The sequence below is a fragment of the Adiantum capillus-veneris genome, chromosome 21 (genome assembly GCF_014529385.1).
Source record: "Adiantum capillus-veneris isolate H3 chromosome 21, ASM1452938v2, whole genome shotgun sequence".
Lineage (NCBI taxonomy): Eukaryota > Viridiplantae > Streptophyta > Polypodiopsida > Polypodiales > Pteridaceae > Adiantum > Adiantum capillus-veneris.
Window position 1 is genome coordinate 10372688 of NC_140951.1, and position 12457 is coordinate 10385144.

At 39.1% G+C, this 12457-nt stretch overlaps 1 protein-coding gene across 1 annotated transcript; it reads left to right on the forward strand.

Moving 5' to 3' along the window:
- The first annotated feature begins 9117 nt into the window (after window positions 1-9117).
- On the forward strand, window positions 9118-10800 carry LOC147430535 (uncharacterized). The gene has a single exon (XM_086494421.1). It carries the CDS (start codon window positions 10324-10326, stop codon window positions 10666-10668), a length of 345 nt encoding a protein of 114 aa, XP_086350547.1. The 5' UTR covers window positions 9118-10323; the 3' UTR covers window positions 10669-10800.
- The last annotated feature ends 1657 nt before the right edge of the window (window positions 10801-12457 follow it).

Below are 12457 nucleotides of genomic sequence, written 5' to 3' on the forward strand. Positions count from 1 at the left end.
ACAATATGATGGAAACTGAAATTTTTGCACATAAAAGTGTCGAGACTTCAAAGAGCATATAAATGCGATTACAATATGATGGAAACTGAAATTTTTCTTAGCTCTATGTTTGAGCAATCAAATAAAGAGAGAGTTGTAGCATGTAGAGGGAAACTAGTAAGGACTAGTCGAAGTTGAGTATGTGTAAAATTCAAAAACTTCATGAGTGAAAATCAGCCTACATGCTCTAAAGAAATCTATTCTCTTCATCCTCTTTTCTTTGTGGTGGTTTGAGGTGTCATAGATACCAACCCCCCAATCCTTCTCAATAGGATGGGGGAATGTGTGAAAGACCACTTGATGTGAGAGAAGTCAAGAGAAAAATACATTAGATGTGCAAACATGAACTGATGGAGCATGAGATCAAGTTACAGTTCAGCTAGACAAGAATGAGTTGAAGTGCACTGACTGATCGGGAGTGTAACTACCAAGTGCAAGAGTTATGCCATGTGTACGGAAGCCAAATATCAAAAGCCGACAGCAAAGCATTCAACATTAGTAAGGAAATTGCAAATGAACTTACTGTTTGGGAGTGTAACTGCCAAGTGCAAGAGTTATGTCATGTGTATGGAAGCCAAATATCAAAAGCCGGCAACAAAGCATTCAACATCCGTAAGGAAATTGCAAAGGAGAGTTTTAATTGTGTGGTGCCTCTCAAGCGACATCATGATGGTGAAAGGATAGGGTTATAAGAACTTCTTTTTGCATGCCATAAAATGTCCAAAAAAAATCCTTTACATCTAAAGAATCCTAGAAAACCTCCAAAATTACATTTCTATTTGTAAACTATGATCTACGTTGTGAAATCTTCAAGCTTAAAATAGATTTCAAGATTTGTAAAGCTGGAATCTCTCTCTCTCTCTCTCTCTCTCTCTCTCTCTCTCTCTCTCTCTTTCGGACGAGGTATGGCGATTTTTTCGCCAGCATACTATGGATGTTGAGGTGTTGGCATGTAATCTTAGATGCTATTATCAAATTTGTTTGCCACACATACCTAGGTTTGTGGCACACTTTAGTTTGTGCCGAGCTATAGTCCATGGACATCAGAATCATTTGTGCATATGCCAGGCCACCATGTACATAGCTAGGGCGAGTAGGACAAGGGATTGCCAATTCCATCCCCCCTTTTCCAAACAAGTTCTTTGAATTTTCTCATGTGGCGACACGTATGTAACTAGGGAGGAATAATTTTGAGTCCATAGACATGTGTGATATGGATATGAATCAACATTATGTCTCTACCTTAAAATGTTTGATAAGGTGTCTGAGGTTTTTGATCCTTGTGCTATATATAATGATTTGGGTCCTCATATAGATATTTGTGTCCTCACATTATGATTTATGAGGGAAATTTTAATTTTTATGAATTTTGTGAAGACATCGTATGTATCTATGATACTATAATCAATGACTATGACTTCACTCGTAGCATGCGTGATGAGCCAATTGCGGATGCAAGTTCCTCTATTGACAAACAAAGCACTTGAAAATTATATGTGCAAGAAAACTAAATATGATAAGTTTCATAAAAACTATAATCATAAGGCTGCCAACTATAATGGTTTAGAGATGCATGCAATCTTGGATGATGTTATAGATGATAGTGTGGAGTGTAATAATGAGTGACAATGTTGTTTTAAAAGTTTTTCCTTGAGTGTGGTTGATTGAGATGTTAAGAAGCATGTTATGATTGAGACATTACATGATCCTAATATATAGAGAAGAAGGCATGTATTATTGAAGTATATATCTAGGATTCCACATTTTGATGAGGGTGTTTATAATGTGAGAACCTTTTGGAAGTTAAATGCCTTTGATTGGAGTTGTTTTGGACAAGGTAAGGAAGAAATTATGTGGTACCTTTTTTTATGATGAATGCTATGGTCGATATGTAGGAAAGTATCATGGTGATTTTGATGCTCTCGAGCATGATTATATTGGTGTAAAAGGTATCTTATATTATCTATATGATAGGGACAAAAATTATACTTTTGGTGTGGTAGAATATTGGGCTTTTGCAACAACTATGCCTCCTTAAAGCTAGCAAAGTATGTGGAACACTTGAAAGTGTTCCATGTTTGTTGGGGGTTAGTCTGTGACGTCTTTTTACGAAATTTTGAGAGCCACTTCAAAGAATTTGAGGAATCTATTTTAGTGCTTTTGGACCTCTTGAATATAAATATAGTATGCTTGTAGAAATTGTACAAAGGCGGTGTGTATCGGCTATCTCTACGCATGTGGTTTTGTTGTTTTTGTACATAGAAGTTTCGAGACTTCAAAGAGTAAATAAGTGCAATTAAAATATGATGAAAACTTAACTTTTTCTCACCTTTGGGTCATAAGTGAAGCGTGGAATTATATATATATATATATAGAGAGAGAGAGAGAGAGAGAGAGAGAGAGAGAGAGAGAAGCAATTGGGCTTTTGCAACAACAAAGGATACTATTCTCTTTCAAAACATATGTGAAAGGATGTCTAAGTCCATTTTGCTCTGATTGATAGGAGAATATATACTTTTCTTAATTTTTATTGAAATAGATATGCTTATTTAAAGTGTAATACACAATATGCCTCTGAAAGATAGGAGAATCTACACTTTTCTTAATTTTTATTGAAATAGATATGCTTATTTGAAGTGCAATACACAATATGCCTCTTGAAAGCTAGGAAAGTATGTGGAACACTTGAAAGTGTTCCATGTTTGTAGGGGGATAGTATGTGACGTCTTTTTACGAAATTTTGCGAGCCACCCCAAATAATTTGAGGAATCTATTTTAGTGGTTTTGGACGTCTTGAATGTAAAGATGGTATGCTTGTAAAAATTGAACAAAGGAAGTGTATCGGTTCTCTCTACACATGTGATTTTGATGTTTTGGTACATAAAAGTGTCGAGACTTCAAAGAGCATATAAATGCGATTACAATATGATGAAAATTGGCATTTTTCTTAGCTCTATGTTTAAGCAATCAAATAAAATGAGAGTTGTAGCATGTAGAGGGAAACTAGTCAGGACTAGTCGAACTTGAGTATGTGTAAAATTCAAAAACTTCATGAGTGAAAATCAGCCTACATGCTCTAAAGAAATCTATTATCTTCATCCTCAGACTTTTCTTTGTGATGGTTTGAGGTGTCATAGATACCAACCCCCCAATCCTTCTCAATAGGATGGGGGCACCTGTGAAAGACCACTCGATGTGAGAGAAGTCAAGAGAAAAATACATTAGATGTGCAAACATGAACTTATGTAGCATGAGATCGAGTTATAGCTCAGTTACACAAGAATAAGTTGAAGTGCACTTACTATTTGGGAGTGTAACTACCATTATGCCCTGTGTCTGCAAGACAAATATCAAAAGCCGGCTACAAAGCATTCAATAGCAATAAGGAAATTGCAAAGGAGGGTTTCAATTGTGTGGTGCCTCTCAAGTGACATCATGATGGTGAAAGGATAGGGTTATAAGAGCTTCCTTTTGCATGCCATAAAATGTCAAAAAAATCCTTTACATCTACAGAATCCTAGAAAACCTCCAAAATTACATTTCTATTTGTAAAGTATGATCTGCATTGTGAGAGCTTCAAGCTTACAATAGATTTCAAGATTTGTAAAGCAGGAATCTCTCTCTCTCTCTCTCTCTCTCTCTCTCTCTCTCTCTCTCTCTCTCTCTCTCTCTCTTGGATGACGTATGGCGAGTTTTTGGCCAGCATACTATGGATGTCGAGGTGGTGGTATGTAATCTTAGATGCTATTACCAAAGTTGTATGCCAAACATATTTAGGTTTGTGGCATATTTTTGTTTGTGCCGAGCTAGTGTGCATGGGAATCACAATCATTTGTGCATATGCCAGGCCACCATATACATAGCAAGGCCCAGCTGCACAAGGGATTTCTAACTCCATCCCCCCTTTTCCAGACAAGTTCTTTGAATTTTCTCATATGGCGATACATAGTAACTAGGGAGGAATAATTTTGAGGATGGTTTTGATTCCATAGATATGTGTGATAAGGATATGAATCAAGACTATGTCTCTAACTTAAAAATGTTTGATAAGGTGTTTGAGGTTTTTGATCCTTGTGCTAATATAATGATTTGGGTCCTCACATTACGATTTATGAGGGAAAATTTAATTGTTATGAATTTGGTGAAGACATCGTATGTATCTATGATACTATAATCAATGACTATTTCTTCACTCGTAGCATGTGTGATGACTATGTCTTCACTCGTAGCATGCGTGATGAGCCAATTGCGGATGCAAGTTCCCCTGTAGCACTTGAAAATTATATGCGCAGGAAAACTAAAGATGATGAGTTTCATAAAAACTATAATCATAAGGCTGCCAACTATAATGGTTTAGAGATGCATGCAATCTTGGATGATGTTATAGATGATAGTGTGGAGTGTAATAGTGAGAGACAATGTTGTTTTAAAAGTTCTACCTTGAGTGTGGTTGATGGAGATGTTAAGAAGCATGTTATGATTGAGACGTTACATGATCCTAATATATAGAGAAGAAGGCATGTATTATTGAAGTATATATCTAGGGCTCCACATTGTGATGAGGGTGTTTATAATGTGAGCACCTTTTGGAAGTTAAATGCCTTTGGTTGGAGTGGTTTTGGACAAGGTAAGGAAGAAACTATGTGGTACCTTTTTTATGATGAATGCTATGGTCGATATGTAGGAAAGTATCATGGTGATTTTGATGCTCTCAAGCATGATTATATTGGTGTAAAAGGTATCTTATATTATCTATATGATAGGACAAAAAGTATATGTCTAGTGTGGTAGAATATTGGGCTTTTGCAACAACAAAGGATGCTATTCTCGTCCAAAACCTATGTAAAAGGATGTCTACCTCCATTTGGCTTTGGTTGATAGGAGCATCTACACTTTTCTTAATTTTGATTGAAATAGATATGCTTATTTGAAGTGCAATACACAATATGCCTCCTTAAAGCTAGCAATGTATTTGGAACACTTGAAAGTGTTCCATGTTTGTTGGGGGTTAGTCTGTGACGTCTTTTTACAAAATTTTGAAAGCCACTCCAAAGAATTTGAGGAATCTATTTTAGTGCTTTTGAATATAAATATAGTATGCTTGTAGAAATTGTACAAAGACGGTGTGTATCGGCTATCTCTACGCATGTGGTTTTGTTGTTTTTGTACATAGAAGTGTCGAGACTTCAAAGAATAAAATATGATGAAAACTTAACTTTTTCTCACCTTTGGGTCATAAGTGAAGCGTGGAATTCAATAGAGAGAGAGAGAGAGAGAGAGAGAGAGAGAGAGAGAGAAGCGATTGGGCTTGTGCAAGAACAAAGGATGCTATTCTCTTTCAAAACATATGTGAAAGGATGTCTAACTCCATTTAGCTCCGATTGATAGGAGAATATACACTTTTCTTAATCTTTATTGAAATAGATATGCTTATTTGAAGTGCAATACACAATATGCCTCCTGAAAGATAGGAAAGTATGTGGAACAATTGAAAGTGTTCCATGTTTGTAGGGGGATAGTATGTGACATCTTTTTACGAAATTTTGTGGGCCACCCCAAATAATTTAAGGAATCTATTTTAGTGATTTTGGACGTCTTGAATGTAAATATAGTATGCTTGTAAAAATTGTACAAAGGCGGTGTGTATCGGTTCTCTCTACACATGTGATTTTGATGTTTTTGTACATAAAAGTGTCGAGACTTCAAAGAGCATATAAATGCGACTACAATATGATGAAAACTGAAATTTTTCTTAGCTCTATGTTTAAGCAATCAAATAAAGTGAGATTTGTAGCATGTAGAGGGAAACTAGTTAGAACTAGTCGAAGTTGAGTATGTGTAAAATTAAAAAACTTCCCGAGTGAAAATCAGCCTACATGCTCTAAAGAAATCTATTCTCTTCATCCTCTTTTCTTTGTGGTGATTTGAGGTGTCATAGATACCAACCCCCCAATCCTTCTCAATAGGATGGGGGCATGTGTGAAAGACCACTTGATGTGAGAGAAGTCAAGAGAAAAATACATTAGATGTGCAAACATGAACTTATGGAGCATGAGATCAAGTTAAATCTCAGCTAAACAAGAATAAGTTGAAGTGCACTGACTGTTTGGGAGTGTAAGTGCCAAGTGCAAGAGATATGCCCTGTGTCTGGAAGCCAAATATCAAAAGCCGGCAACAAAGCATTCAACAACAGTAAGGAAATTGCAAAGGAGGGTTTCAATTGTGTGGTGCCTCGCAAGCGACATCATGATGGTGAAAGGATAGTGTTATAAGAGCTCCTTTTTGCATGCCATAAAATGTCCAAAAAAAATCCTTTACATCTACAGAATCCTAGAAAACCTCCAAAATTACATTTCTATTTGTAAACTATGATCTACGTTGTGAGAGCTTCAAGCTTACAATAGATTTCAAGATTCGTATAGGATGAATCTCTCTCTCTCTCTCTCTCTCTCTCTCTCTCTCTCTCTCTCTCTCTCTCTCTCTCTTGGACGAGGTATTGCGAGTTTTTGGCTAGCATACTATGGATGTCGAGGTGTTGGCATGTAATCTTAGATGCTATTATCAAAGTTTTATGCCACACATATTTAGGTTTGGGGCACACTTTTGTTTGTGCCGAGCTATAGTCCATGGGCATCACAATCATTTGTGCATATGCCAGGCCACCATGTACATAGCTAGGCCCAATCACACAAGGGATTGCCAACTTCATCCCCCCTTTTCTAGACAAGTTCTTTGAATTTTCTCGTGTGGCGACACATATGTAACTAGGGAGGAATAATTTTGAGGATGGTTTTGAGTCCATAGATATGTGTGATAAGGATATGAATCAAGACTATGTCTCTAACTTAAAAATGTTTGATAAGGTGTCTGCGGTTTTTGATCCTTGTGCTATATATAATGATTTGGGTCCTCATATAGATATTTGAGTCCTCACATTACGATTTTTGAGGAAAAATTTAATTGTTATGAATTTGGTGAAGACATCGTATGTATCTATGATACTATAATCAATGACTAATATGTCTTCACTCGTAGCATGCATGATGAGCCAATTGCGGATGCAAGTGTCGAGACTTCAAAGAGTAAATAAGTGCAATTAAAATATGATAAAAATTGAACTTTTTATCATCTCTATATTTAATCAACCGAGTAAAGTGAGAGTTGTAGCATGTAGAGGGAACCTAGCCAAGATTAGTCGAAGTTGAGTGTGTGTAAAATTCAGAAACTTCATGAGTGAAAATCAGCCTACATGCTATATAGAAATCTATTCTCTTCATCCACTTTTCTTTGTGGTGGTTTGAGGTGTCATAGAAACCAACCCCCCAATCCTTCACAACGGGATGGGGACACTTTGTGGCAAGCTATAGACCATGGACGTCAGTATCATTTGTGCATATGCCAGGCCACCATGTACATCTGCAAAAGGAATTTCCAGCTCCCTCGTCCATTTTCTTAACGAGTTCGTGAATTTTCTCACATTGAAACACATACATAACTAGGGAGGAATGATTTTAAGGATGATTTTGAGCCCATAGATATGTGTGATATAGATATGGATCAAGACTGTGTCTCTACCTTTAAACTGTTTGATAAGGTGTCTAAGGTTTTCGATCCTTGTGCTACATATAATGATTTGGATCCTCATATCGTTCTTTGGGTCCTCACATTGCGATTGATGACGGAAATTTTATTTTTTTTGAATTTGGTGAAGACAACTTATGTATCCATGATACTATAATCAATGACTATGTCTTCACTCATAGCAGGCGTGATGAGCCATATGCGGATGCAAGTTCCCCTTTGAGATACAAAGCACTTGTACATTATATGTGGAAGAAAATAAAGATGATGAGTTTCATAAGAAATATGACCATAAGGCTGCCAACCATAATGATCTAGAGATGCATGCAATCTTGGATTGATGTTATAGATGATAGTGTGGAGTGTAATAATGAGAGACAATGTTGTTTTAAAAGTTTTCCCTTGAGTGTGGTTGATGGAGATGTTAAGAAGCATGTTACGAGGGATACATTACATGATTCTTTTCAAAAAAGAAAAAGGCATGCATCATTGAAGTATAAATCTAGGGTTCACAATGTGATGAGGGTGTTCATGATGCGAGCACATTTTTGAAGTTAAATTCGTTTGATTGGAGTTGTTTTAGACATTTTCAAATGGTCAATATGTAGGAAAGTATCATGCTAAGTTTGATGCTCTCAAGCATGATTAAATTGGTGTAATGTATTTAATTTTATCTATATGATAGGGACAAAAAGTAGACGCCTTGTGTGGTAGAATATTGGGCTTTTGCAACAACAAAGGATGCTATTCTCTTTCAAAACCTATGTGAAAGGATGTCCAACTCCATTTAGCTCTGGTTGATAGGAGAATCTACACTTTTCTTAATTTTGATTGGATACAGATATGCTTATTTTAAGTGCAATACACAATGTGCTCCTTAAAGCAAGGAAAGTATGTGGAATGTTTGTTGGGGGATAGTATGTGACATGTTTTCATGAAATTATGTGAGCCACCCTGAAGAATTTGAGGAATCTATTTTAGTGCTTTTGGACCTCTTGAATGTAAATATAGTATGCTTGTAAAAATTGTACAAAGGCGGTGTGTATCGGCTATCTCTATGTATGTGGTTTTGTTGTTTAAATACATAGAAGTGTCGAGACTTCAAAGAGTAAATAAGTGCAATTAAAATATGATGAGAACTAAACTTTTTATCGGCTTTGGGTCATGAATGAAGCAGGGAATTCAATATGTTTAAGCAACCAAGTAAAGTGAGAGTTGTAGCGGTGTACAAGGAAACTAGTCGGGACTAGTCGATGTTGAGTGTGTGTAAATTCATAAACTTCATGAGTGAAAATCAGTCCACATGCCCCCCCGCCAACCCTTTACAACGGGATGGGGGACACTTGGGAAAGATCACTTGATGTGAGAGAAGTCAAGAGAAAAATACATTACATGTGCAAACATGAACTTCTGGAGCATGAGATCAAGTTAAAGCTCAGTTAGACAACGATAAGTTGGAGTGCACTGATTGTGTGGGAGTGTAACTGACAAGTGCAAGAGTTACGCCCTATGTATGGAAGCCGAATATCAAAAGCTGCCAACAAAGCATTCAACAGCAGCAAGGAAATTGCAAAGGAGGGTTTCGATTGTGTGGTGCCTCTCGAGAGACATCATGATGTTGAAAGGATAGGGTTATAAGAGCTTCTTTTCGCATGCTAAAAAAAGTCTAAAAAAACCTTTACATCTACAGAAATCCTAGAGAAAACCTCCAAAATTCCATTTCTATTTGTATAGTATGATCGACATTGTGAGAGCTTGAAGCTTACGATAGGTTTCAAGATTTCTAGAAGTTTATATCAAGGGGATCTGACCTTTGCCCTTCCATACAATCCACAATGCGTAATGAAAAACTTAAGTCAGCAAGTGATTACAAGGAGCTTAGAAAGGAGAAAGGGATCTTACAAAGAGCTCAGTCATACCTCAACTGAAGGTCATGGGACAGATGAAAAGCAGGAATCCATTAATTGACACTTTTCTCTAACGATAAAGCTTTTTGGTGATGTGAGCAGACTAGATTCCGGAGCAAAAGAGTAGGGATCAAATATGCACACATCGAGTCTGCCATAGAGCTCCGCAAAGTGAGCGCCAATGTGCAAAGAGCTCTCTTCGTATAGTCCAAAGAGCACCATTTGAACTCCTCAGAGCTAGAGACTGGTGTGGCAAAGTCATTTGAAGACGTCGACCTATGCTGTTGTCACTTCCCAATGAATGCACTTCAGTAGGTCGTGTTGTCGATGATCGATTAAGTTCCCTAAAGATAGGGTCAAAATTAAGGTAGAACATACCCATGAGGGAATCCCCCCATTCAAAGACGTTAGGCACTCTGCAGTAGGGAGTCCGCAGCCCAACTTTGGCATGTCAGAACCCATCCAGTCCTTTCTTGACATGTCATATGCAAGCACATCTATTGAGCGGTCGGGTCTCCGAACAATCCAATGGTACGTTGTAGTGCCTGCCGACTGACTCAAGGGCTTCAATGCGAGTGAGATTGGGCAAGACTTTATGACTATCAGCCATTGGATTGCACACAACCAGAGAGGGCACCGTGATCGCCGGCGGATACACCAAATTGTCTAACTGCAAACATAGAAGACCATGCGTGGATGCAGCAACGACACATCTTTCATAAGACCTATGCAAGGCCAAATCTAGGGTACTCCTCCAGCAAGTAGGTTTTCCTGTTGGGGTGGGTCTTGGACAGACATGCATAACATCTTCTTCAGGGCGAAGGCAAACGGGGCCAGTGAGTGGATGGTGGGAAAAGCAGCAGAATCTGCAGCGGATGTAGTCGATGTTGCTGAGAGGGAGATGCCAAGATTACAGACAAGGCGGCATTGCAGCACATCAGAGAGGCTGAGAAAGTTGAAGAAGATGTGGTGCAGCGCATCGGTACACTCCTGCCAAGCGATTAGAGAGGGAAGTGTGCACGAAGTTTTCTCTGTGCTGATGGGCAGGGGCCTTGCTGCCATGGAAGCTCGACACGTCCGCTTCTTCTCTACTGCGAGTTCTGACATGGAAGGTTGCACCCTGCTTCTCGTGGACGGCTAGAGAGGGGGCCGCGCTCGAGCTTGTCCGTGTGGTGACCATGGGCGCTGGCTCCTTTTGCTTCTTCCTTCGTCCCTCCTAGAGAAGCCACCTCAAGCCGAACATTTTTGCTCTGCGTCTGCTATCTTTCGTTGATTTCCCTCGTAGCAAAGCCTCCACAAGCCGAACATGTTTGGGGCCCTTCGCCATAAAGCTAAGACCCCTCTCAGGTAGATATGGGCGGCCCCCCTGTCACACAAGGCGGACGGACATTGATACTTTATTGTTGGTGTGCTTCCTGTAGCTCTGCGCACAATCAGCAAACTTCTCTGTTTGACACACCGGTGCATCTGACGACTCTAGGTGAAATCGGGCCGTTGGATGCGACTGTGTGTGTGTGTGTGTGTGTGTGTGTGTGTGTGAGTGAGAGAGAGAGAGAGAGAGAGAGAGAGAGAGAGAGAGAGAAAGAGCTTCTAAGGAAAGAGAGAGAGAACTTTTAGGCATGCAAGCTTGGCACACTTGAGGATGGTTTTTAGCCTACCAAGTCTATATGATCCGCATTGAAAGGCAGTTCACTTCTTTTTCTTTTGTTGTTTCCATAAAAGTTCTCAATCTAGTATCTTTTGCTAACTAGTGTGCATTGGGAGCGGATGACACAAAGAATAGCAGTATATTTCATGTAGAATGACGATATAATTTCTTGCGTAGGAATTCGAGTGAATCCGCGTAGAGATCGTGTTGTATCAAAATTATTGTTGCCATGTGTATATGACATTTGTGTATGAGTAGAAGTTTAAGTGAACTTGTTTCTAAAAATGGATTACATCCTAATAAGAAAACCTGTCCATGTTGTCAAGAGATAGAGAAGGAGAGAGCTTGAGCTCTTGCAAGCGCGTGCGTGTGCACACACACACACACACACACACACATATGGAGGCAAAAGATTGTACTTCTTCTTCTTCACTAACTCAAATAAGAGGTCTATAAAACATAAGGGAAAATACAACATAAACGGGGAACTAATATGAACCGCTAGTGAGTGAGGTGAGTAGATAAATGTGCCATCACTCCGGTAGGTAGACCAGCTCGGTATAGTATGGTTGTAGTATCACTAGCGAAGATATGTGTATCCACTAAGGAGCACCGGTGATGATGATTGTCGGTGGTAGTCATCCACGAGTTGAGTTTGACATCTCAACACTTCCCATCAAGCTCAACGTCATCTCTCGTATGCCAACCATCGCTTGAAACCGTCGTAGTTTCGCCACTCCAAGGACCTTCGTGAAGATATCTTCAACCTACTCACCCATCGCCACGAACTCAAGGTCGATGTCGCCTGCTAAGATCCTCTCTCTGATGAAGTGGTAGTGCACCTGTGTGTGCTTCGTCTTGGTATGAAACAATGGGTTTCGTGCCAACTGTATGCTATTGAGGTTATCACAATAGATGACAACTGACCTCTGTATGTGTACTCCAGTAGCAATCCCAGTCATGCTACATCACAAGGGGTGCCGCCACTGCAGCACCCACACCCCTGTACTTTGCCTCTGTACTCAAAAGAGCAACAGTAGGTTGCTTCTTGCTGCTTGATAGCAGCACTCCCAAGTGAGAACATGAATCCGTCGGTAGACTTGAGATCGTATGTACTATCAGCCCGCATTTGTGTCACCATGGAGCTACAACTCCACATCATCCCTATAAAAGAGTACATAATCTAAGGTAGCACTCACATAGCGCAAAGTACGCCTCGATGCATCCAAGTGTGGTTTCCCGGGAGACTACATAAACTAACTCATCAATTCAATTGTGTAGC